This window comes from Apodemus sylvaticus, chromosome 2, assembly GCF_947179515.1.
Source record: "Apodemus sylvaticus chromosome 2, mApoSyl1.1, whole genome shotgun sequence".
Classification (NCBI taxonomy): Eukaryota; Metazoa; Chordata; class Mammalia; order Rodentia; family Muridae; genus Apodemus; species Apodemus sylvaticus.
The window spans coordinates 144,477,970-144,505,839 of NC_067473.1; the positions used below are offsets into that span (position 1 = coordinate 144,477,970).

General features: G+C 44.7%; 1 protein-coding gene across 4 annotated transcripts in view; it reads right to left on the reverse strand.

Annotated features, from left to right (window-relative positions):
- The window catches only part of Srgap3 (SLIT-ROBO Rho GTPase activating protein 3), a 229,698-nt gene that overhangs the window by 65,170 nt on the left and 136,658 nt on the right, over positions 1-27,870 (reverse strand). For 3 of the 4 annotated variants that reach the window (XM_052174488.1, XM_052174490.1, XM_052174491.1), the window contains exons 4-5: positions 15,367-15,429; positions 2,208-2,393 (exon numbers count right to left, since the gene is read on the reverse strand). In XM_052174488.1, the coding sequence (XP_052030448.1) occupies positions 2,208-2,393; positions 15,367-15,429 (249 nt within the window). Of the gene's footprint in view, positions 1-2,207; positions 2,394-2,505; positions 2,778-15,366; positions 15,430-27,870 lie in introns of those variants that run through there. The other variant, XM_052174489.1, reaches the window with a different exon arrangement.

Genomic DNA, 27,870 nt, shown 5'->3' on the forward strand with positions numbered 1-27,870 from the left:
TCCTGACTGAGTTACATTCAAGTTGTTTTCATCTTTTGGCTCCGATGAGCAGTGCTACTGTGAACATTCTCATACAAAATTTTATACAAATATGTTTTCATGCCTCTGGGGCAGATGCCCAGGAGAGGTACTACTGAGTCACACGGCAGCCTGGTCCATGTATATCTAATATCTGAAAAGCAGCCAGATGACTTTCTACAGTGATAGAACCACTCACATACACAACCTGCCCCTGACAGCGGTGCAAGATTTCCTGACATGCACATCTGTATCCCTGCTTCTTCCTGCCAGCCTTTTCTGTCTTGGTCCTTCTGGTAGCTGTGGAGCACTACTGAGCTGTGGCTTTTGTTTGCATTTCCTTCATCCTTGATGATGCTGAGAAGATCGCTCTGTATTTATAGATCACCGAGACAGGTTCCTAAGAATTGTCTATTCAAAGACTACACAGATGGTTCAGGAGTTATGAGCAGTGGCTGTTCTTCTAGAGGACCCCGGTTTGATTCCCAGCACCCACACAGTGGTTCACAACTGCCTGTAACTCCAGTTCCTGGGGAATATGAATCCTCTTCTAGTCTCTGAAGGCACCAGGTATACAAGTAGGGTATTTATATGTATGTTGACAAAACACCCATAGGCATATAATAATTATAAAAGAGACATCTATTCAAATTCCTTGCCCATTTTGATATTAAGTCTTTGTTTTTCCTCACTTTCAAAAATTATACCAAGACACACACACACACACACACACACACACACACACACTTTTATATGCCTCCCTGTTTACTCAGGTTCTGGTAGGTTTTGTTCCCATCCAGTCTGTAATTTCTAAAGGATCCTATAATCATATAATTAGGCCCACGGAAGTGCAGATAAACATCAGACAGTGGCTGGCAGATAGAAGAACTCTGGAAATGTCTCCTGGTGCTGGGGAATAGATAGATATAGAGATTCAGCAAGAAGATCATAGCCTTTGAGGAAGAAAGGAGAGTTAGAAGTCACAGATGGGTCCTGCCCTTCAAAACTCCCTGGCCATAGCAGACATCATTAACTGATCTCAGCACTTTTTCAACTGAGCATTGATATAGCTTCAGAATCCTCAACAGAGCTTCCCGGGCAGCCATGATCAACTTCTCAGAGCCAACACCAGCCATGAGATTTGTTTATCAAATTTAACAATGGAAAGTCTGGGAGCGGTGTTAGTGTAGCATTTAAAACACCAGCTCAGAGGCTGGGGAGAGGGCTCAGTGGGTGAAGTGGTTACTGTGTATGCATAAAGACCTATTTGGATCCCTGGTACCCACGTGAAAACTGAATGTAGGTCTGAAAACCCCAGAGCTGGGGGAGAGGTGGAGGCAGGAGACTCCTGGGGACTTGACGGCCAGCCAGTCTAGCCAGTGAACGACAGGTTCAGAGACAGACCCTGTTTCAAACAGTAAGGCAGAGAGCAATAGAGGAAGATCTTTGATGTCACCCTCTAGCCTCTACATTGCCACATGACTGTGAGGACCACATCTGCATACAAATGTGCACACAGTTGTATATAACATAATCAAGTAAACAAACAAACAAACAAACCCCAGACTCCAAATCTTGAGTTCTCTCCACTATGCCTACCAAAAAAACAAAACAAGCAAACAAACAAAAAGCCTTGTAACACATACATAGTAATTCTGAAGCTATGGTCTCTGATATGGCCACAGCAATTTCACAACAGGCCTGTGGCAGCTTTAAATGTTAACTTGACAACCTAGAATTGCCCAGGAAGAGAGTGTCAGTGAAGAATTGTCTTCCTTGGGTTGGACTCTGGACATGCCTGGAGGAGCTTGTCTTAACTGAGTGACATGAGACAGGAAGACCCACCCTGAATGTTGTGACGCCACCTCATTGGCTGGGTCCTGAAATTTGTTAAGTGCATAAAGCTAGCTTAGCATAAGCAAGCAATCGAGTGAGCGCCTGCGTTCGTCCTCTCTGGCCTTGATTGTGGAGATGATATGAGTAACCCTTTTCAGGAATTGCTCTCATAGATTGTAACCTGGAAGTGTGAGCTAAAGTAACTCTTTCTCCATTAAGTTGCTTTTTGTCAGGATATTTTACCCAGCCACACAAATGGAGCCAGAACAGGCTCCTTCATCCTCCATGCAAAGGGGAAGTGGCGGAGCGCACGGCTCTCCTCTCCGGGCCTTGCCCCATTCCATCCCACTCACCTTCTCCTTCATCTTCTCAATCTTCTTCACGGAGCTGCGGCGCTGGGGTCTGTCCTCGTGCCGGAGCAGATTCATGCTCAGGTCTCCTGACTTGTTAAACTGCTTCTCCTCCTGCTTCTCAGCCTCCTTCAGCTTGCTTTCCGCACTGATGCTCTCTGCGTGGTACATGTGGTAGGTTTTCATGACCTGAGGGCACATAGGTACAAGAAACCAATAGCCTGTTATGGCTCAGCATGGTGAATTCCGTGCTTCCTGGCCCCACCCCAAGGGCCACAGAACTCTAGCTTTCCCATCACACCTTCTGCCTGAACCTCTTGACTTCTGCACAGACTCCCTGGAAGCTGGAAATGAAGATGCTCCTCGGGTGTACCGGCTTAATCGTGACTGACATCATCACCACCCTCATCTTCGTTATCACGATCACATCACTGAGGCCCTACTAAGTGTCAAGCGTGAGCTAATAAATGGAAACTTAAGAAGAGCCACAAGAACCTACAAGTTGATATGATAAGTAAGCCAGGCCCTTGCTGGCCGTCCTCAATAGTCCTGCCAGATGTGATCCTTGTATCCTCCTTCCAGAAGTCAATGGAAAAGCCCTTAAAATGGGCTTTGCACACGGCCCTGTTACATAACCTAATAGATACTCTGTGGTCCCTGGAATACGTTCAACCTTAGCTATACAAAGAGTTCCAACAAAGCAAATTGTACTCTGCTACTCAGCTTCTATAACAAAACAGGATATGATTATAACAGGGGGAATTCTGAGCCTGAAGTTTCATCCTGAAACCTTTCCAAGCCTGCAAAATGTCCTGTGAATGAGACACGTAGCCAGCGGTTCCTCTCAGATCTTGATGGAGACTCTTCTCCACCAAGCCCAGCCCACAGGCCTCACTTGCAGTTTCCCCCAGAGCTTTAAGAACCCACTTCTCACAGATCTCATCCGCTCCAGTATGCCTGTTCTAGTACACTGTTTGCAAACCCCACAGCCCAGAATATATTGTCAGTGGTCCGTGTTTTACATCTAGTGGCCGGAAGGAAGGAATGCGGCCTTCCAGGTGAGCACTGAGGTCCTGTTGCTCCCTGGGTCTTTAGGCTGTGGTTCATAGCAAGACTTGAAGATAGTCAAGAGTTGCTAGTACCTACTGCAGTTGTCCCTTTCGACACTCTCTGCTCAGAGGCACTCAGCTGCTGCTGCCGCTTGTATCTAGACACACACGTCCCTCCTGGGTTCAGTGAAGATTGCTACATCAACTTTTCTACTTCATCCTCACTGGGTAGTTCATCGGGATGGGGGAAGCATTTCATTGTGTGTCTAGATTACTGGTTCTCAACGTGTGGGTCGCAAACCCTTTGGGTACAAACAATCTTTTCACAGGGGCCACCTATTGCATATCATATATTTACATCATAATTCCTATCAGTAGCAAAATTAAAGTTATGAAGTAGCAATGAAAATAATTTAACCACAACATGAGGAACTGCATTAAAAGGTCACAGTATTGGGAAGGTTGAGTGACACCATGCTAGATCTTCTGCTCAATCATCCACATGTGCATCTGTCTAACTGCACCAGGGAAGCATCCCAACTGGTTGTTCTACTTCCCATGTTTTCCTCTGCCTCAGTTTCTTCCTCTCACCCTCCGCCACTACCTCAATTTTTCACACACACACCCTTGAGCCACACAATGTTCCTCCTATGTCCTACAAAGCAAACTTCCCAGGATCCTTCCTGGGCTGTTCTAAAATCCCTATGCATGAGGAATAAGGCCCGAGAACCTGGGGCCCAACTGTCTATGATCCCATTGATTGCTGGTCCCAAAGATAATAGGGAATTCAACAGCACAGGGTGACATAGCAGACAGCTGCCACTGACGAGTGCCTTTGGAGGCCTCTCTGGAATGAGTTGATTTATGCAGGAACCCTCAATTGTTGCCTTTATTTAATTACAGTTATCCTTTGGTATTCATGAAGGACTGGTTCTCAGTCTGCCTCCTGGATGCCAAAATCTGCAAATGTTCAAGTCTCTTATATAAACAGTACCATAACTGCGCAAAGCCTAAGTATGTCCTTCTGTAGGCTCTAAGTCATTTCTAGGTCACTTACAATATTTAATGGAATGCAAATGTTATATAAGTAGATACTACAGTTACTGAGAATAATTATAAGAGGAAGTCTGTTCCTGCTCAGTGTAGACTTCTCTTTCTGAATATTTCCACTGATGCAAAACTGATAGATACCCAGAACCAACTGGACCTTAAACACAGACTTCAGTAGGGTAAGAATTTTGTTCAATAGCCTACAAGGTCTTCTTGATGTTCTGATTCAGGACATGTAAAGTATTTAAGCTTGCCTGGTCCTTCAAACTTTACCAGCATCTTTCTATTATCTGCATCTATTGAAGGAACATTTCAAACCATTCTTAGCACACTCTTGGAGACAGTGTGACATTAATTTAAACAGCAACATCACCTAAGACTTATTGATCACCTCCTACATGATGAACCTTGATCTAAGCACCTGCACGCACCACAGTATTTCTCATAAAAAAACAAAACAAAAAACAAAAAACAAAACAAAACAAAAACCAAAAACAAACAAAACACCAAACCAAACCAAAAACCATGAAAAAGGCACCTGTGATCTCTGATTTATAGGTGAGGACCTAAAAACACTTCAGTCAGCTTCCTTGAGGTCAAAACACTAGCACCTCTAGAGTCAAGGTTCAAAGCTAAGATGGCTGACCCCCTCTGTGGGAGTCTAATGAGCACAGGGTTATAGGTCCCTCTTACTATGCTTTCTCTACCATACAAAGGGCTGACAGGATCCTATAGTCCACAGAGTTTCAGAAGAACTTGGAGTCCAACCATCCTACTACATCCTCAGTATCTATGGAAAGGATGTGTGTCTTCATGCTCTCCTAGATGTTCAGACAGAGGGAGATATAAGGTACTCTATAAGCAGATGTGCATAGTGACTGGCCTTCAGCAGCTATACACTAGGGTGGGACAGATGTGCAGAGGCTTCCATCACTTGATACCCAGCATAGAGTTCTAGTGAACAACCTCAAAAGGACACCTAAGTTGGGACACTATCCTTAGACTCACGTGTTCTCAGAATGTACAATCTAGAGGGTTCTCTAGGAATCTTGATTTATTAATCCCTCACTCAAAAAACAGAGTAGAGGCTGGGTCTTTGACCCTAAGGCCTGGCCTTTTCTGGTAATTCTGCTGCCTTTCTCTGTATTCACGTGCCTGCCACAGCTTTCCAATGCCCAGATCCTGGAAGGGAAGTGGTGGAGATCCTTCAGACCCTCATGCAAATGCAAAAGATAACAGAGAACTTGGAAATAACAGCATCCATAAGGAGATATGATTATAGAGCATCAAGAGGATCAGTTGCTAGGAAATATCTTCTCAAAGATACAGTCTAGGTATACTTTGATCCCCAAGAAGGGCCAGGTCCAGGCACAGAAACCTCTGCCTGAAGCATTTGAGTATGCATGAACTCCTGGACCAAGCCATTAAAAAGACATCTAAGAAAAAGGGGAAGCCCTACAATTTATTTGATCACCCACTGAAGTGACTTATGATTTCTCTATTACTTGATTTCTATTTTCATTTGCTCATTTTTGTGACTATAGACTGTCTTGCTCCCAATGGAATGTGAAGTCCCAAGGTAGGGTCTTGCCTCTTCCCCTTCGCTAGAATTCAGAGAGATTGCCATCAGGTGTCACTGTATATCTGCATGCATTCAGGAATGTGTAAATGGGTAGATTAGATGAATATGGTTGAAATGGATGTGTAGGTGTAAAGGTGAATGGAGGGATGATGGGTGAGAGGTAGAAGGGAAAGGGATGAAAGAGAGGGCGAGGGAAAGAAGGGAAGATGGTGAAGATACAGTTAGTTCCTCTGCCTTTGATCTTATGGCATTATTTGGAGCTAAAGAGAAGTTGTACCCTTAGTCATTAAATACTTCTTATGTACCCCGTACTATATTAGACTATCTACCTGGAAGTACTACAGATCATAAGACATCTATAATCTAATAGAATGTATACTGTGGTAGGGATATGAACTATAATACTGACTTCTGTGAGGTGGAGAGTATAGACACTACAGGAAAGTTTCTTGGGAAGTGGTAGTTAAACCAAGCCTTGAAGAAAGAGTTGCTGTTATCTGTGTGAATGATGTGTGAGGGTGTGCATAGGTTATTCTAGACAAAGAACTATTAGCCCAGGAGAAGCAGGAGCTGAACTAGGCTGAGGAATAGCTGATGCATAGAAAAATATCAGGTGACTGCTCAGAGTCATTGTCTGATCCTCCCCCTCCTCACCCGGCTGTCCCCTCAGTCGACATCTGTTGTTTTTCTCTGCCTGGGATCATCTAGTGCTCCTCCAAGAACAGCTTCCTGATTTTATTTGAGGAAACCCCCCAAATTCCCCTCCATTATTTTCAGTCCATGGAGTTCATGGGAAACTGACATGACCTCCAATCCTGGCAGTGGCCATGAGACCCAGGCTGGGCCAATTGGTAAACATTTCAATCTGGTCATAAGGATAGTGGCTAATGATCTAAGCCAGACCAATCAGATGCTACCTTGGGGACCTTATTTAAAATACAAAAAGAGAGTGGCACTGTGGTATCAGGAGGATGGTGGGAGATCAAGTGGAGGCAAAATTGATAGGAGAAGCTTACACAGAGGAAAACAAAACCTCAAGGAGCTAGATGCTAGTTCTCAAATAAGGAAAGATGGTGGATGGATGGATGGATGCATGGATGGACAATGAATTGGTAGATTATGGATGGATGGGTGGATGGACAGATGGATGGAAGAAAGGGAGAAAGAAAATAAGGAAGGAGAGGAAGAAAGAACAAAGGAAGGAAGGAGTAAAACAACATTCTTCTGCCTTAGAGATAGTGAGTGCACTGGAGGGGAAGGAGAACCACACTTCACTGTGATTAAATATTTATCAAGCAGGCGTGTGCAGGGATTACACCTGATGTCCTCAAAATATTATAGGACAGATGACAGACAGAGCCTCTACCTTCAAAGTGTACGCTGCATTGGTGAGACTGACCCTGAAATGATAGGCAAGTCCCTGGAGCCAGCTACACCTGAGCAGCCAATGTTACAGTGGTACCGTGGGGTGAACAGCTGCCCTGGAGTTCATGCATCTGAACATCAGGCCCCACTGCAGTGGTGTTGGGAGGTGACTATTGCTGGAATGGCTTTGTTATTGAAAGTATGAATTTTTTATAAACAGATTTGGATTCCCCTTGTTACTTGTAGCAGACCTTTCTTGGCCTCTGGTTTTCTGTCACAGATGGCACACACCTGGGAGAGTGCTCACCAGGTGCCGATGCCATGCTCAGGGACCTCCCAGATCCCAGAACCTTAAATAGCTCTAGATTTTTAACACTCAGACATTCAGTTATGGTACCACAAAACAATGCAACAGCCCGTCTGCACTGGATTCCTGTCCCTTGTCAATAATGAGTCCCCAGAGGCAGATTTCTTTCCACCCCAGCTCTCCCAGCTACCCATACCAGTCCTGATCTCAACTCACAAAGCTTAGGGCAGTGACTCCTGAATAAGGCTGACAGACAGAGTCGCAGGCCCCTCCCACAGGCCAGCAGCTGAGTCCCTGTCATCGCTGGTCCCCCCTCCCTTGCGCTCTGTCAGATGCCATCTCATCTCAGTCGACTTTAAGATGCTCAAGGATTTCATCAGGCCACCTCACTTCTCACATTCCCTCACACTGTGTCAGATCCCCACGGAGGAGTTCTCGTCAGTGTCTAGTCACATCGCATCATCCACACACAGATAAGCAGCAACCCGCACAGCCATGACTGAGCAAGCATCTCAGGCTATAGTGATAGCTGACAGGTGAGAAGGTCACCCTGGTGAGAGAACAGCCAGACTCCAGCGGGCCGGTGATGACCTGACAGAGCTACCTCATCCCTCACACATTTCCTCATGCACAGGGTGGCATGATGGCAGAAAAGCAAACAAACAAACAACAAACGCAAAATGCCCAAACTCTAGTCCTTCATAGTTGACTGTGTAGGGTCTTCCCTACACTTAGTGGAAATTTTATTTATATAAACAACATGATTCCCTGTATTCTTAGCATGCTACAAATCTGTTCAAAGCTCTCAGGACCCTTTCGGCGCACACGGGAAAGCCACAGACTAACATTGATGCATCTTTAATGCTGGTCTCTAGCTGTATCCACCCAATGACTGAGTGTGGCTGAGTTCCAGGGCAGTTGCAGAGTGCCTCTTGTGTATCAGGTTGAATTTTGCTGCTCACATAAACTATATGATCTCCTTCCAAAGCCTATCTCTGAAAGTCCAGTCGACCCTCTGGACCTAGGTTTCCACTTCCTCCTGACCAGCCCACTGCAGATTAAAAAACATCCAGAAACTGTTTATGCCCCTACTCAGCATAGACAGATGTTTTCCTTGTAGCTATCCCCTAAAGAATAGAACATAAGAACTGTCTGTATAGTGTCTACCTACATTGGGCATAACACATAAGCAAGAGGATTTGAAGGTTACTGGAGGGTGGATTCTGTGTAGATACTGTTCTGTTTTATAAAAGGAACTAAGTGTTCTCAGGTTTTGGCATCTGTAGGGGTCCTGGAACCAATGCCCTGTAATTACTCAGGGACAGCTGTAGTTGCCATATATTTATATAACCAGTTAATATATTTCCTTTAGAGGTTCCAGGATGGATGCCTAAGCCTAGGGAATCTGGCACAGGCTCAGCCACTCCCCAGCTGGGTGACCCAGCTGGGTGGCTACCTGACCCCCTGTCCCTCAGATCCACCATAATACGATGGTAATAATGCCTCCTCCTTCCAAAGATCACAGTGAGAACAAAACTGAATCCAGTACCTCAGGAGCATTCAGACAAGAGCCAAACCTGTGACCAGCACCATGTGTGGGAGGAGAAAAACCAACCATGGGAAGAGGCAGTGTACAGGGGTGTACTGGACAGTGGCTCCCTCTTCTGGGAACTGGGTGTGTGAAGATGGCTGGAGATATGTACTGACTTGGAGAAATAGCTTTTCAAGGAGACCCCATTAATAAGACGCTAGCAGCTGAGGCAGTGTAGGGGCAGGGACAATAATGGTCACCGTAGCCACTCTAGGGGAGGAGCTGGAAATACCCCTGTGTTGTTGGAAGAGGAATCAGGGGCTCTCCTAACAGGCCTCTAAAGTTTGTGTATTTTTGCCAGCACACAGGCTACATTTCCACTAATTAATTAGGACAGAGATAATTTAAAGAAAAGGAGAAGGGGAAAAAGGAGAAAGGGGTGGCTTTGGACAAATTAAATGTATTAAATTATTAGGGGACCCAGTGGCATGTAGAAACCATGGGGTTGTATTTAAATGTCATCTAGAAGACACAGGGGGCTCTTTGGCCAGCCAGCCTAGTGTCCTTGGTGAGCTCCAGGCTGGAGACAGATGCTGCATCAGAAAAGTGGATAGTGCCAGAGGAATGACTCTGAGGCTGCTTTCTGGCCTCTACATGTGTGCACATGTATGTGCATGCAATATACATATATCATCACACAAACATACACACACACATATACACATGTAAAATAAAAAGAAAGCTATGGAGAGTGCCTGGGTAGAGCTGGGACTAGAAGTCAAATGCAGGGCTCCTGGTGGGAGGCCCTCTCCATGCCCCCATCTTGGAGCAGGGCCCTTAAGAGGGAGGAGACATCATTATAAATATACTCCTGGAGGCCCAGAGTGGATTCCATACCCCTGAGCTTGGCACACAATAAAATCAAGTTTGACTTTGTGCAAGGTTTGGCATATTCATTACTCCAGTTTTAGTGTCTGTTGGTTACTAGCTGCTGCTTGGTGTGGACACCTGAAGCTCTTTCCACTCTGCTGTCCACAAAGAAACAGCGCCCTTCCTGCTGCCTGGGTTTGCAAGGCAGGGCCAGCAGCCAGAGCAGAGCTACTGAACACAAAGGAGGGGCTGAAGTGGCCTACCAGGGTACCAATCAGTTACCAAAACAACAGTTGTATCTCATGACCTAGAAATATGATGAAAACCTAAACGTAATGTTAGCTGAAGTTTGTCGTTTGCTTTGTCTTTGTTTCCTTGGAAGGATTCCTCCATGCTCCACAATCTTACTCGGTGTTCTCCTTTACTTCAAGTCAATATGTGATTAAAGACTACAACAGTAGACAGCTGATGGAATTTGGAAAGGGGCAGGGTTAACAGACAGACAATAGGACTGGTCACCATCGTAGGGCCTCTAAGCAGACTGCTTCTTCCACAGAACATTGAGAAGGAAAAGAATAGGGCTGACTGCACAGCCCCTTCTCTCCCTCATCGATTCCTTAGTTACTATGCCTATGAGACTAGGACTGGGCTGCAAGGGAGATGGGAAGATGTGTACAATGGGATGTTAAGTAGAAACTTCTATCAGTAAAGTCCAAGAAGTCCCTAATGTGCCCAGAAGCTGGGTGGCTGTGATGGACTGCCAGACACTGCTGAGGCATGGCTTTAGCATTGTGAATGAAGGAAAAAAAGGGAGATTCTTTTTTTCTTTTTCTTTTTCTTTTTTTTTTTTTTTGTTTTGTTTTTTGAGACAGGGTTTCTCTGTATAGCCCTGGCTGTCCTGGAACTCACTCTGTAGACCAGGCTGGCCTCGAACTCTGAAACCTTCCTGCCTTTGCCTCCCAAGTGCTAGGATTACAGGAGTGTACCACCACGTCCAGCTGGGAGTTTATTTTTCTATCTCAGGACCCAGGGCTTGACTTTGGGTATTAGCAAAAGTGACTTGCTTTGGGTATTAGCAAAAGTGGTTACTAGCAGAAGTTTATGTACTGGGGTCTACTGACTTTGGGTTCCTTTTTCTTAATCATCCAGAAAATTGCCACCACAAGACTGGTTGCAGTTGAACCAGCTCAAATTGCCAATCCACAGACTCACAAGCAAATAACACAGTGGGTCTGAAGCCACTGAGTTTGGAGGAAATTTGTTAAGAAGCCGTTGAGCAAGGCCCAAGCTCAGCTTCACGTTGTCTCCAGCTTGTCTGTGTGCTGGGGTCTAACACTCCTTACAGGCAAAATCCATGACCTCCGCTGGCCACACACCACGTCCACATATTTGTGCTTCAGCCAGCACCATGGGAGCAGCAAAGGTGGGCAAGATGCTGACAGAGCCCATCTCTAAAATGTTCCTAGTTTTCAGACAACAAAGGTTCTTTGATACCACAGTGGGAAGCCCCGAATTTGAGGATTAGACTGCATTTCTAAATAACTGTGGTTATCCCACAGTATCTATGGTAATGGCTTCAGGATATCTCCTCCTCAATGTATCCAGATACCAAAACATTCTCTGTATGATCCAGTCCCTTATATAAAATGGTGCAGTGATAATAAAGAACCTACACATGCCCCTCCTACTTCATCAGCTTAAGAGTCCTCACAGGACCTAACGCAATGTTACGCCGTATAAATGGGCATTCTATTGTGTCTCGGGTTCTTAAGTAATAACGAGAACTCTGCATATATTTGGTATTAGAGACTAATTTTTTTAAAAAAATAGCTGTTGACCCAAGGTTGGTTGAACATGTATATGTTAGTTAGCTTTTTGTCACAGTGGCAAAAGCTTGAGAAAACTTAAAGGAGGAAAGATTAATTTTGGTCCATGGTTTCAGAGATTCCAATCCATTCCCCTGCTGTGAGTTTGTGGTGAGACTGAGCATCATGGGTCAAGAATGTGGGTCAAAGCAAAGTAGCTCAGCTCACAGCAACCAGGAATTAGAGAGATGGACAGGAAAGGGCTAGGGACAAGACACCTTTCAAGGACATGTCCCCAGTGACCTACTTCCTGCAATCAGAGCCCTCCATCTCTACCTCCTCATCAAAAAAAAAGCTGTATCATCGGATCAAGCTTTTAGCATATGAGTCTTCAGGGGGTATTTCAGACTCATGGATGCAGAACCTATGGATATACAGGGCTACAGTTAGCAATCATGGGGTATTTTTTGTTGGAACCTGAGGGCCCCTCTCCTACATATATACCAAAAGAGTGGGTGAGTATAAACAGTTTCCTGGTGACCTTTTTTTTGTCATCTGAACATAACCTAAGGTCACCTGGGAAGAGGGAACCTCGACTAAAGAACTGAGGTCGTTGGTCAGAGAAAATGTCTTGATTGTCGATTGCTGTAGGAGGGCCCAGCCCACTGTGGGCAGTGTCATCCCTAGGCAGGTGGGCCTGGGCTGTTTAAGAAAGCAGGCTAAGTAAGAGCAAGCAAGCAATGTGGAGGGAAGGAGAGACCTAGGCAGGAACAGCGAGGTCCTATGCCTGGAGCTGTGGTGCAGAGCTACTGTGGAAAAATTGATTGATACACAGAGGGACTCATGGAGCATAGGAAAGACCTAGCGAGGGTAATGGCCAGGGTAGGAAAATCCTCTACAGAGTTCTAAGCTAGACAGTCCCATCCATTCACTAGCCTTCCACACTCATCACTTACCCTGCTCCTGGGAGTAGAGACAACAGCCTATCTCACACTCGTTGAGGGTGACATTGTAATGACAATCATGACTACTGACACACAGACACTCTAGCATACTATGTAGCCTATCATACTAACCGTGCATAACATGTGTGAGTCCTCAGTGCAAATGGCCCTCTAAGGCTGTGATCTCCACATCTGTGAAGTCAGCCAACTGTAGGCCGAGACTATTGGGGAAGGAAGTTTTCTCTACACTAAGCATGAACAGACTTTCATTTTCTCGTCACTAAATAACACGGGGAAGCAGCTGTCTGCGTAGCACTGCTGCCGTGTGTGCTGAAGTGAGCAAGCTGGGGTGGTTTAAAGTACCTGGGAGGATGGTGACATGGCGGCACTTTCTACAGGAAACCTAAGCATCCACAGTCCCCAGGTCCATGGGGATTTTGGGAACCAATCCCTACAGAGACCATGGGAGGATTTCACTGTTTGTTCCAGTCGAAAATTAGATTTGACCCAGATTCTGACTTCAGAGTGTCTGCCTTCTCGTCACCTCTTTTTTTCTGTACTACTAGGGTGAACCTAGGGCATTTGAGAAAGCTAGGCAAGAGCTTTATGACTAAGCTATGGACCCAAGCCCGTTTTTACTTTTATTATCATTATATTTTATGTTATAGGACACCATAATATAATATGACATATAATATAATATAATATAATATAATATAATATAATATAATATAATATAATATAATATAATATAATATAATAAATATATCTTATAGGACAAACTGAGTTGTCTAGGCTTTGCCCGTACTCTGCTACCTGGGCAGGCCCCAGACTTATAGGCCTCCTTCCTCAGCTTCCGAAGTAGATGGGACCACAGGTCTGCCTCACAAGGTCCAGCTTTATTTTTAGTTTTGAGCAAAGTTAGAGCACATTAAGGAGCTCCCTTGGTGTAGCTTTAAGCTCAGGCATTAACGTAGTTTCATTGCTGTGGCTGCTGTCAAAGATCCTACAAAAAGCGCCATCAGGGAGGATAGGCTTTGCCGGGCTTACACTTTCAGGTCACAAGGAGGGAAAGCGAAGGCAGGAACTTGGGAGACAGCCACAGAGCACCCGCAGTTAAGAGCAGAGAGATGAAGTCCCCCTACTAACTGCTTGCTCGCACTTACGCTTGGCTAGCTTTCTTCTTGTTAAGACAGTTCAGGCTCCAGCCCATGAAATGGTGGCCCCACAATGTACTATCTTCTTATATCTAAAACAATCCACGCTAGAAATGCCCATAGGCTAACCTGATTTAAATAATGCCTTGTTAAGACTCCCTTCCCAGAAGACTCTAAGTTGTGTCTAGTTGGCTGTTAGAAATATCCAGTATGAGCTGGGCAGTGGTGGTACTATACTAGCCCTTGGGAGGCAGAGGCAGATAGGTCTCTACAGTTTAAGGCCATCATGGTCTACAAAGCAAGTTCTAAGATAGCCAAGGCTACACACACGCGCACACACACACACACACAAACCCTGTCTTAAAACAGAACAAAACCCCCAAACTATCCAATATGGGCATGAAGGTGGGGAAGAAATAGACGGAAGAGAAGGCAACAGGAAGTATGTGCCCTTGAGTGGGTGTGGCTTCTCAGGTGAGCAGCAGGCTATTCTGACCCCAGTGGCTTCTCCCCACTTGTCTTTACTCAGCTTTACAGATCTGTACATTCTTTCACCAAGGCACTCTCCCCCTATTTTACATCAGTAAAAAAATAATGTCTTATTCTAGGTCCCCAAGCTGCTGGGGTCTACACTGGGCCTTCCCCCTGAACTACAGGCCCTGGCTCTCAGCCCCTGAGAAACTCACTGCTACTACAATGGGTATATAGAAATCAGTAATAACAAAGAGAACGGGCTTCACACAGCCTACATGGATTTACGTGTTACATTAAGACTTTTATAAAGAACCTCTATGTGCATCAAACATAAAAATTCTACCTGGTATTTCACCTGAAGGGCCTAATTTACACTGTACCCCAAGGATGTCTATGAGGCTCTCCACAGTCCTCACCAAGAAGCCAAAGTCAGTTCTTGCCCTACAGCCTAGGCAGTGTCTCTCCATCCCACGACCATCCTCAGCTCGAATGCCCATCTTTAGTGTAGTTTGGCTTTGGCTTCAAAGAAAGCAGCCAGGTCAGCTATGCCCTAAACTGCAATGTTGTTCACTGGAAACAGTCAGGCGTGCTCACCATTTCACTTCAGGTTATTCTCAGAGCAGCGTTCCATTCTACAGACAAACACAAAGGGATCCAAACAAGCTCTGTGCCCGTCTAAGGCCACAGTCACTGAACATCACTCTCTACCTGGAGCCTATGACACCTGGCACCCAAGTCCATATCCCTGCCCTCTGAAGACTTCACACCCATGTTCCTAGCCTCCATGGCAGGACCTTTGTGCTCGTAAGTAACACATCCTGTATCTGGCAGATGGCATTACTCTCTCACACACTGTAACTCACTGCACATGCCCTGGACCCATCCCAAACATAAGGAATCGGGAGTTGGGGTTACGAGTCATTAAAAACTTTCATGCTGACCCACTGTCACTCCAGATTCTGCCCTGCTTCTCTCTAGCTAAAGACAAGAGACACAAACGAGCAGCAATGGTCCTGGGTAGAACTTACTGTGTAGAGCTCATTGGTGACCTTCAGCAGCTCCTCATGCATCTGCAGGCCAATCTCTTTGCTCTGGAATATGGAATAAGAACAAATGTCAGCCCGTAGAACTTGTCCGGTTGTCTCTTCAAACTCAAATTACCAAAAAGTAACACACGCATTCCCAGCACCATGATTGTAAAGTATGGGGTGATGGCTTCTGGGGCTGTCAAGACGAAACTTTAAAATTACTCTGTAGACATTTGATTATCTCTTCTCCTCAGTCCATATCCTACTTTCAAACTGCCCAATCCTTTACAGTTTGTAGCAGGAATTGGGGGTTCACTCCCTATAATCCAACTCTCTCTACATCCTAATAGAAGCATGCATTGGTCTGCATTTGTCCCTCAAGCTCAGTTCTTCCAGGCAGTTTCATCCCAGCCTAACTCTACACCATGGATTGTTCTTTGTGCTGATAGAGTCCTGAGCTGACTTGATGAGATAGAAAAGCGGGACCTGTGTGATGCAGGAGAAGGGTTTAGCCCTTCTACCAACTGTGAGCAAAACTCCATATAGCCCAAGTTGGTACCAGCAGGCATCTAGAGATTTCCTCCAGAGAACTGTAAACCACCATATGGGACCTGCTGAGTCGTAAGGCATTAACTCCTGGGCATCTCCCTAAACAGCCACAGAGTTGGTGAGGGGCCAGCAGCCTTCAAAGCTTATTATTTTTGTTTTTGTTTTTGTTTTTTTATGGCTGGAGTTGGTTAAGGAAGGGAAGTATTCCTAATTACAGTTTCAAACACTACTGAGTAACAAACCCAAACCAAACATTCCACCAGGGACAGGAGGCCAAAACCAAGACAATCTTCAACAGGCCACCACACCCAGACCTTGGGGACCCAGTAACAACTGACTGTGGCACTCCACATTTTTTGCATTATTTTCATGCCTGCAAAGGACACTGGATGGAAGTCATTCCTTCACACACAAGGTTGGTCCAAAGAAGATTCAACCTTCCTCACAGTCTTGCCTTTCTGACAAACTAAGGGTAAACTGAGGCTAGCTAGTCACAAGGGCCAACCACTGTAAAGCAGGTGTCCCCAGCCTCCTTTTTCTCAACAGCTAACCCCAGTTAAACTCCCTTAGGCACAACTAACTCTTTGTTTGGGGCACCATCCTGTGAGATGGCAGGCTGTTGGGTAGCCTACCTGGCTCTTCTAAGTAGTAATCTCTACCTTTAGCCTGAAGTTGTAACCACCACAGTCATTTCTAGATACTGCCTAATGTCATGGAGGGCTTAAACTATTCCTCAGCAAAGTATTGTCTTAGACAAGGCTTCCAGGCAGCAGCCTTCTGGCCTGCAGGAATACTCTGGCCACTTGGTGATTCTACAAAGCCTGAGCACTATCCCAGCATTTAACAATCAAGATATTTCCCTTATAAGCCCCAATTTTCAGCTACTCTAGGAAGACTAGATGGCCCAGTATTCCAAACCCTATGGAAGTCTCATGTTCTCTAGATGGCCACAGGGTCCAGGGCCTCACAGAGGGGTCTCAGTTGGTTTATGATTCCGAAACCAGAAATCATCGTAGCGAGGAGTGGCCATCTGCACCTCTGGGTGCTCATAAGGATGGCATCCGCTGGGCCAGGACCCCTGGCATGTAAACAGACTGTTCATCCAGTATCCATTCCTCTCTCAGGTACATCCACCTTACAGCTGTGGGCTTCATGCATACCATGATAACTATGAATCCAGCTCAGGTCAGAAATGGAAGCTTGCCCAAAACAGTATGAGATTTTTGTTTGGATATTTTTTCTATAACTCAACTGTGTAGTTCTCAGTCCTAAATTCTGTACACATTGTGTGGCAGTCTCAAAAGGTAGGTGCTTCTGAAGGACATGGTTGCTAAAACACAGACTACTCAGCAGACCCCAACACTATGACCTACATGGATTCATGGCACCCTGAGCCTATTCTTGGGCCTATGATATCTCTTCCAGTTCCTCCCTAGCTTTGGATCCGTTCACACATGCATGGAATATTTAGTAGAGAACAGTCTCTACCAAGCACTATAGAAAAAGCTGACCAGCAAAACCCTACTCTCAAGCAGTATTTAATGACAGTTTCAGGGTTCATGAAACATCTTCTATTTGCTCAATACTGTTCGAAGTCCAGTCCATGTACTAATTTAAACCTTTAAAGTGGCTACTACTATCATTCTCTTTTGACACATGGGCAGAGCTAGAGATTCAGAAGACCAAGCACCTTGCCCAAGATGGTAGAACTAGAGAATGACAGAGCCTGCAATCAGCTTTTGGTCGATCTGGTTCAAAAGCCCAGTCTGTTTCTTCTGGGCTCAGTGCAGCCTACAGACGCACAGAAGAAGACGAACAGCTACTGCAAAGCTGCAACGGACACAGTCCAGGCCACAGGCACGTGGGAAGGAGGCCAATCCCACAGGACACGGCCTGTGTCTCTGATGTACTCCTCACCATCTGCTCAGATATTGCCTCCCAGGCCTTCCCCACAACCTTTTCCCATTCCCGCCAAAGAAAGTCCACTCCCCTTTGTTTCAATTGCCCAACTAGAGACACATCGGCTTCGATGGCCACCGCTTGCTTCTCCATTCCAACATGAGATGCAGGTGGGACCGGCCTGTACATGGCTGATCCACCAGACTGTGGCTGTGACACAGTGACCTGCAAGTTTTCCCAGAGATGGGATCACAGAAAAAACTGTGACCCAGGCTGAACCAAGAAGCTTCTTCCCTTGGAAGAATTTCTTGTAAAAGGTTGGCCATAAAGACTTACATACAAGAGGAGCTCTATAAATGCCCTAGGAAACACTCATGGATGCAGTTTAAAGTTAAAAATGAAAGGTGTGAATACCCAAGGCACAAATCGCATAACAAACGACTCCCATGAAGAAGTATGGAGAGGGTCCTGATCCTGGAAAGGATTGATCTAGCATTGGAGGGGAATATAAAGACAGAGAAAAAGGGGGGAGGTGATTGGAGAATGGATGGAGAGAAGAAGGTTTATGGGACATATGGGGAGGGGGAAACCGGGAAAGGGGAAATCATTTGGAATGTAAACAAAGAATATAGAAAATAAAAATATTTAAAAAAAAGGTGGCCATTTTTATCCTTCTTCGTCAAAACAAGCAAACATTAATGTGCATCAACAGGAAACGAAATGACAATGTTTCTCTTGTAATGATACAGCAATGGAATGAAATCAATTCCATTGCCATGACTATCTTGCCATGTGTAATTTGCTTTAGTTTTAATGCAGGGCTGATAATGCTTTTGAGGGGGAAACTCTTAAGACTTTCCTGCACAATGGAGATGTAGCTCAGAGGTAGACTGAGTCCTGAGTATGCACAGGACCTGTGCTTGGTCTCCAGTACCATACCCCAAAATCCCCAAAATAACAACAAGTGGCTTGTCTTAATATAGATCTTAGGGTTTTATAAGCTAGATATTAAAAGTTTAATTCTTAAGGAGTCTGTCCATAGCCTCATGAAGCTAACTCTGAGTTGGGCCGTTTCTAACACTAATGCCGCCTTCTATATCTCCTACCTTTGGAGTGTTCATCCACTCCCAAACTCTGTTGAAACCTAACCCTCGAACCCTTGTGGTAATAATATGGAAGGTGTTTAGGATTAGTTAAGGTTAGGAGGATTGGCCCACACACAGGATTTGTGGCTTTGTACAAGAGAGATCACAGTGTGCACCACTTACTCTGTCTTTCCGTGTGACCTTTGCACAACCTTGGGTTCTGCAGCACCTACCAGCAAGAAGGCCTTTGTTAGTCATGGCCAACTTCATCCTTGGCCTTCCAGCCTTCAGAACTGTGATCAGAGTAAACTTGAACTCTTCCTAAGTTACTTGCTCTGGGTCATTCAGCTATAGCAACACAACACTAGGACAATAACTAAAAAAAAAAGCACTGTCTAATGATGTTGAGGGAGGTCTCACCTAGACACCAAAGACAACAATCACATGCTCTCTTTTATATGCAGATCCTAGCTCTGAATCGTTTGTTGTCTGTGTTTTACCTTCAGTAGTACCTGTGGAAGCCAGGACGCTAGAAACAGGCCCCTGGATGTGAATGGATGCTTCACGGAAGAGGAAATGGTGAAATGCAGGTTAAATGAAAGGAAGAAGTAAGAACACTGGGAGGTTCGAGGGGAGGTCCAAGTGTGGAGGTGCATGAGGGGTGAGGAAACGGGGCATCTGCCAAAGGCTTAACCAAAATAAAGGGGGCATGAAAAACTATACAGAAAACTACAATCTTACAACACAAGGAAAAATTCAATTAGTTTAGATGAGAGACTATAGAGGTCATAAAGGGAGACAAAAGAAATGCCTGAGGAAAAGGTTTGAATGTGGAGAGAGAGAAATGAGAGAGCCTAGAAGTTAGCCAAAATTAAGGATACATGGAATCCCATGCCAAAGTCCTCCTTTGTTAAAGGAGTTTGAACATAAGGACCCTTGCATAGGTGGACAGTGCTGCTTCCAGAATATGAGGGTTAAACTGAAAATCTCAGGGGCAAGCATAGGCTACTTCTCCACAGTTATTAGTCAGGAAGGCCCCAAAGGCCTCCCAAGCAGCATGTGTTACTGCTATTGCTCCTGGTTGTCTACCATAACTATATGGTAAGATCATACCGATGAAGGCATCATTCATTTCTCTGCCAGACAGAGAGAAATCAACCTCAACTGACCAGAAAACTCTCCCTGCTGCTAGTTTACATAGTAACGAAAGGTGCTGTGTAGGTTACTGGGGGATTGGGGCAGGGGAGAAATCAGTGGTCTTACCCAGCATTGGACACTGCATGCCATCACACTGACCTCTGGAAATCCATGCTCACGGATACAATAGGGGTATGACGGTTACAGGGGTAAAGCAACTGTCCTCTGACTGAACGTGAGACCAGCTCTTTATGCCTGGTTCTGTGTCAATAGCCCATGACAGAGGAGATTCCAGACCCTAAGGAATACCTACTGCTGTTACTTTGTTGAATAACCACGCTGTCTTGCTGCATTCTGAATATCTACGTTTATACCCACAGACCTGTGCTGCTCTTAGCTTTGGTCACGGGAGCTTCTTTTCCCTGTGGGTTAATGCAGAGACTCACAGCTGGTCAAAGCCCTAGTATAAGGAACCCTGAGTGCTCAGCTATGAATGAGTCACCTACGTCAGCCTCTCACCATCCAAGGCTCAGGAGACCTCACAGGAGAAAGGGCAGAAAGAATGGGGAAGAAAGTGGTGGCATGTGGACTTCTGGACGGTGACATGGTTTCTGTAGACATTGGCTGATAGAAACTGTCGCCAGCATAAGGCCATCACAAGATTAAGTCAGCCGGGTTCCAACATGGCTGAGGGAGGAGACACTGAGGCCCCACCCTTATATAAGGAGCTCCATTGGACGATGACAGCTGCTGAGGGAAGGAGGAGGGCCACACTTCTTTGGGGACACGACGGGTGGTAGGTTGTCCATGCTCCTCTGGATGGCTGCATCCCTATATGCATATGAGCAGCATTAATTGGGCTCAGCGGGTTATTAATAACAGTTTATTTAAGTTGGGAAGGCAGTGGGTGGCAGTGTAATAGGAGTTGGAGGGAGGTAGTATTGGATGGATAGAAGCAATAAAAACTATAAATGCAAAAACCTTTCAAGAATAAAAATATTTTTTAAAAAACAAAAATTAATACTTCTTAAAATGTTGGGTTGGGAGCTCAGATGATGGCTTAGAAGGTAAAGGCACTTGCTACGAAACCTAACAACTAGAGTTGTCATCTGGAATCCACATGTGGGACGAGAGAACCAACTCCTGCTAGCTGTCCTCTGGTCTCCACATGTGTGTGCATGCTTGCGTGTGCACACACACAAAGCAGTCAACCAATCAAACAATGTAAAAACTTTTAAAGTGTTGATTTGATTAAGAAGGTGCCTCCCTTCATCTTCCATTCTAAATAGCTCTTTAGAATACTCTTGATCTGGAACAACCTCTCCTGCCTGTCAGTGATCTCTGGGAACCGCCCATCTGTCTCCCCAATCCCTGCTACCACCAGGCCTGTCTCTCTTCCCTCACCTTTGTGTGAATAGATGCTCTCATGCTGGGCCACAATCCAGGGCCACTCTAGAATCTTCCTAATTCTGAGGTTCCAAATAAATGAAAGCAAACAAATATAATGAAATAGCAAAACCCACCTCCCTTTCAGTCCTAGGTCTCAACACATCCTTCTACTGTCTTCCGTCCTGTGGCACGTTTGCCCATCAAATCACAGACTTAAGGCTCATGAAGGCCCCATATTCAGATGCCTGGTACATTTGAGCACTGGCCATCGCCCAGTACTGCTGTGCTCTTCCTTATGTCCAGAGCAAAGGCTTAAAGGTGTGTCCCAGGGGGTGTGGACCTATCTGCTCCTCCTGGAAAGTCGACACACCCGGCTCCAAACAAAAAACAGGCAGCTCCTCACAGATGGGTCTTAAGTGCTGTCTCATCTGCTTCCCTCAGGACACCTCCCTCAGCCCATCCGCCTTCCACCCTGCCCTCAGATAATCTTCTTCTAGCTCTCCTAGGTTACTTCTCCCTGTTCTGGGCCATCCCCTTCAGCTGCTTCTTTCCTCAGAATTAGCATGAGCTTCTCCTGCTGCAGCTCCAAATGGAACCATTCCTGCTTAAGCAGCAAAGCTGGCCTCGTGTGCACCCCGCACCCTCCTCCTCTTCCAACTCAGCAGTGGTTCTCAGTATCTCCTGGGGACATTTTTGACTCAGAAAGCTTTCTTTTCAGAGCTGCTAAAATAACTGGCCTGAGGGCACCCAAGGATTCCTCACAGATGTGCTTTGAATGTGCAAAGGTCCCAAAGGCTCGGGGACTGGAGCTTGTTTCCCAACTGGTGACACTCTCAGGGAAGGCTGTGAAGCTTGAGGAGGTAGGACCTTGCAGGAGGAAAGGGATCATTCGGAGAGGGTCTTGAGGTTTTATAAACTAGCCCTGCTTCCTGCCTTCTCTCTGCTTCCTAAACCTGGTGCAGAATAAGTGCCTTACACTGCTGACACTATGCCTTCCCCCCTATGGCAGAATGCATTCCATCTCAAACTGTAAGCTAAAGTAAACACCTCCTCTCGAAGTGGCTCCTTGCTGGGTATTTGGTCACAGCAATGAGAAAGTAACTAAGGTAGTTATGTAGCAGTGATTGACATAGTCGGGATAGAAGTTTCTGGATCTCTGGTACTGCTACTACTAGTAACCACGTTAAGCAGACACCTGCTATCATCATTCATAACAGTGTTTAGTGCTATTATTATAAATGGTACATATTATTGTAGATAGTGACAGTTACTGTTTCTGGGCCACATGGTGCATGCTGAGCACCATGCTAACTGCTTTCTCAGATGCTTGTGTGAGTCTAGATCAGCCATTTGGGGAGGCATCCCCACTTTGAAGATCAGGATGCAGACACTCAATAAAGGAACATCATTGGCCCACTGTTACTAGGACAGCATGTGTATCATTCTCAGATTTTATATTCTATTGCCTCTGTAAGAAAATGCTTCTTTTTTCTCTTCTGGTCATTGCTGTTGTTGTTGTTGTGGCGGTGGGGGTGGTGGTGGTGGTGGTGGTGGTGGTGGTGGTGGTGGTGGTGGTGGTGGTAGTGGTGATGTTTGGAAACACTTAAAAATAACCCTCATACCCGAATGTCCCTATGCCTTGTCCTAGAAAGCATACTGATATTTACAAGGCTCTACTTCAGATCATTGTAAATATTACATAACATTCAGTCTTCCATGCCGTCTTGTAGAATCAGTCACAATTAGTGAGTAGGTCTCTACCCAACCCCTGGCTTCCCTGCAAACAGAGGTGGTATAGACTGCTGGGCTGTAAGTCTGTGAGCATAGAACATACCAGAAGTAATCTTTCTTGGCTGTGTCCTGATAGTGGCTGACAATTTTCCATTTACTTGCTTTTTTGTTTTGTTTTTCTTTTCTGCTAGAATCTCATACAGATAAGAAACTAATATCCGAGAGTGGGATCCTCCTGTCCTGGGAGTATTCAAGACCTGTTTCTTATGAAGACCTCAGTTCTGAGTTTGATGTTGTCTCTCTCTCCGTGATAGTTTCAAGCCTATGGATGCTCTTGAGCTGATGTGCTCCATTGGAAACACTGTTAATCATTTGCTACCACTAAGTCACTGACCCAAGACATTCTTTAACTCCCACCACTTTACAGCATGATCTTCTGTTTTGTTTGCATTGTTTCTGGTGGGGGAAGAATGGGAAGTGCATTGACATTTCAAAAATGCCTTTACTCATGTGTTTACTAGTTTATTCATTATTTTTCACCCACCCATCCATCTACTTATCCATCCACTTACCCATCCATGATCCATCTATCCATCCATATACCCATCCACCTACCCACCCACCTATCCATCCATCCATCTACTTATCAATCCATCCACCCATTCATCATCCATCCACCAACCCAACCATCCATCAATCCGTACATACATAGATACATACATACATACATACAAGCATATACCTACTCATACATACACCTATCCATCCACCTATCCATCCATCCACTCATCCATATGTCAACCCATCCATCATCCATCCACCCACCCATCCATCCAACCATCCATCCATCCACCCATGCACCCATCCATCCATTCACCCACCTATCCATTACCCATCCACCCACTCATCCATCCATCCACCTGTCCACCCATCGATCCATCCACTCATCCATATATCCACCCATCCATCAACCATCCACCCACACATCCATGCACCCATCAATCCATCTATCTACCCATCCACACATCCATCCATCCATCCGTCTTCCCACTTATCTACACATCCACCCATTCACCCACCCACCCACTTTCCCATCCAGCCACCCATGCACCTAGACATCTACTCATTCACTCACCTATCCATATATCCATCCACTGACCTAGACATCCATCTACCTACCCACCTACGTTTCCACTCTCCCACTTACCCATTCATCAGTCCTTCCACTCACCTACACATCCACTCATTTATTTGTCTACTCATTCAACCTCCCATCTACTCATTCTTCCTCCCTTTCCTTTCCATTTTCATACCACCTTTCCTAATCTACCCCTGAGAACACTCTATCACTGCTATGCATGTAGCTTCCCTACCTTGGTTCAGCATTTCTGCCTTCAAAGATATCAAATGCATGTGTAAAATTAGTCACCTTTCATCATGACTCTGAGCACTTCACTAGTGAGATAGCTAGACTCCTTGAATGAATGAAACTCAGTCAAGAATGTTCAGTGGGTCTTTGGTGTATAGAAAATACAGCCCAACGCCTCTCTGTCTGACACTGAGGCACCTTTCTGACCCAGCTTGCCTCAACTGACTTTTACCCTCACTTTAAACTCTCCAAAATTTAAAACAGAAGAAAACAAAGAACACACTACTTAAGTTTAATAATTATTAAGATTTGGAGCCACTTCTTTTTCTTTGAAACTAGTTAGAAAGTGAAATGTTCTAACTACTTTAGAAAGTGTTCTTGCATCCTTCCTCCCTGTTCATTCCCCAGTGACTATTCTATAGCTGATGTGTGCTCTTACAGGTCCACAGCCACCTAGACCCATTCCAGACAGGGACCTAAAAAAATAGAGCAATATAAATTTTTCACGGGTGTGGGGGGGTGTGGGGGTGGGTGAGGGGTGTCTACATTTTACTAAAATGCTGCTCTATATTTGAGAGAGAGACTGTTGAGACTGGTTCTCTCTAACTCATGGTGTCCTCACACTTAGAATTCCTCCTGTTCAATCCTCTCAAGTACTGAGACCATAGACCTGTACCACATTGCCGGGGGAAAATATCATCCCTGACGCCCCCCTCCCTCCTCTCACTCACCATCATATTTGCAAGTTTGACACAAGTTGATACTAACAGATGTAGAACCTTGATCTCAATTATTAGTACTCTTCTAGCATGTGACTGCCACAGCTATGTAATTAACCATTCACTTAATGGGTGTCAGATCTCCCAGAGCTGGAGTTAGAGAGGGTTGAGAGCCACCATGTGGGTGCGGAAACCCAGGTGCTCTGCAAGAGCTCCTTAGAATCTCTCCAGCCTACAGGACAGATGCTTAACAAGAAATTATCTAACCCGGGTGAACGGTGGTCATGTCTGTGGGACATTGTCTTAATTTCTCATTGCCCCAACCCCTGTGGGCAGCACATTCCCTAGGAGGGACCTAAATCGTGTAAGAGGAAAGGAAGCTAGACCAGGATGAACAAGCCGGCAGCATGGGTCCCCATCTTCTCTCCGTTCTTGACTGTAATGTGGCTGGGGTTCCGGCCTTTATTTCCCTGAAACTACGAACAGTCACCTACAATTGTGAGCCAAATATTGAGCTGTTTATAAAACAATCTCCATAAAAAGGAGTGTGCATGCAGATGACCTAGAACATCTTCAGGTTGTTCTTTAAAGTGGAATTGTTGGTTGTAGTCTGTAATTCTTCCACTAATACTAGACCATTTACTTCTTCCAGTGATACAGGACAATCTATATTCCTATGATAATCCCTGACATGCTATATACTGGTCTCCTCCAGGGACTTTGTCAATCCACCTGGCATCAAGTTGTGTTTCAAGCATCTTCTGATTATCAGTATGAGAAACCTTCCTCAATTTTTAGTATTGCAGTTACATTGTTTGTGATCTGAGCAGTTGTATCTCTTAGTCATGTTCCAATTGGGCTGGTTTTTACTCCTTCTTTATGTATTTGTAAAAGTTGATTTTATTTTCTGGCTTTTAAAATTTTATTAATCTGTGAAGACCAAATATCTTCTCCTTATCTCAAATGTATTTTGTCTATCAATCTATTAATTTGTTTGCTGTTGCAGGGTCAGTTTTTTAAATTATATAAAGGAATTTACTAATTTTTTTCTTTTGGAGTATATATTATTCTTTTTTAAATTTATGGTATTGGAGAGATGGTTCAGCAGGTGAGAGCACATATTGCTTTTGTAGAGGCCCTAAGCTGTGCTCCCAAACCCCTCAACTCCCTGTAAACTCAGATCCAGGCAATCTGATACCCTCTTTTGGACTCCACAGGCATTGGAACTCAATGTACATATATCATAAATCAATCTCTCTCCTAAATTCATTAATTATATATAACTTATTTATTTTATGCATATAAGTGTTTGCATATATATGTGATACATGCAAAACACTTATATGCCTGATCATATCAGACACTTAAGTTTGATGCCATCAAAGATCTGTAGAGGATGTTAACTCCTCTGAAACTGGAGTTATGAATGCTCATGATCCACTGTGTGGGTGCCAGGAACTGCTCTGAAGAACAGGATATATATATATATATATATATATATATATATATATATATATATATATATATCCAGCCCAAACCACAACAGTTAGAAATTTAAAAATAATTTTAAGTTATAAAAAAATTTGAAATTTCTAGGCATGGTAGTTTATTATACCTTTAATCCCAACCTTGGGAGGCAGAGGCAAGCAGATTTCTGAGTTCAATGCTAGCTCACTCTGCATTGCAAGCCCCAGGCCAGCCAAGGATACAGGATGAGACCCAGCCTCAAAAGCAAAACAAAAACATTTGAAACCAGAGGAAGAAACTCATAATTTTGACTATTATGAGAAATGAAAGAATTACAATGGGAACTATGAAATATGTATATCTGAACGCGATGACAGACCATTACCAGGACTCCCGGGATGTGGCTAATTTGTGCATCAAGGACATTAATCTGCACTCCCTCCTCTCTCCTCATGTATGCATCTTAATGACACTTCCTAACTGAATTGGCTTGGCATGCAGGAGCATTCTTAACATGCGCATATTAATCTTATGAGCAACCTCGAAGCAGGAAGCATGATTTGCTAGTGGTGCTGATAAACCCTCTTCACCAGGCTGTGGGGTCTTCAGTGATCCCAATTTCCCCACTTTTTCTTAAATGGTCAAAAGTTAGAAGTCAAGGGTACCTCTTTCCTCCATGTTGTACAGGCTAGAGGTCCTAGTCAAAGTCATAAGGGAAAGAAAGAAAGAAAGAAAGAAAGAAAGAAAGAAAGAAAGAAAGAAAGAAAGAAAGAAAGAAAGAAAGAAAGAAAGAAAGAAAGAAAGAAAGAAAGAAAGAAAGAAAGGAAGGAAGGAAGGAAGGAAGGAAGGAAGGAAGGAAGGAAGGAAGGAAGGAAGGAAGGAAGGAAGGAAGGAAGGAAGGAAGGAAGGAAGGGAAGAAGGAAGGAAGGAAGGAAGGAAGGAAGGAAGGAAGGAAGGAAGGAAGGAAGGAAGGAAGGAAGGAAGGGAAAGAAGGAAGGAAGGAAGGAAGGAAGGAAGGAAGGAAGGAAGGAAAGAAAGAAAGAAAGAAAGAAAGAAAGAAAGAAAGAAAGAAAGAAAGAAAGAAAGAAAGAAAGAAAGAAAGTGTTATTAAAAAAGAAAAAAAGAAGACAAAGCAATTGGTGAGTGTCTTCCTAGGATT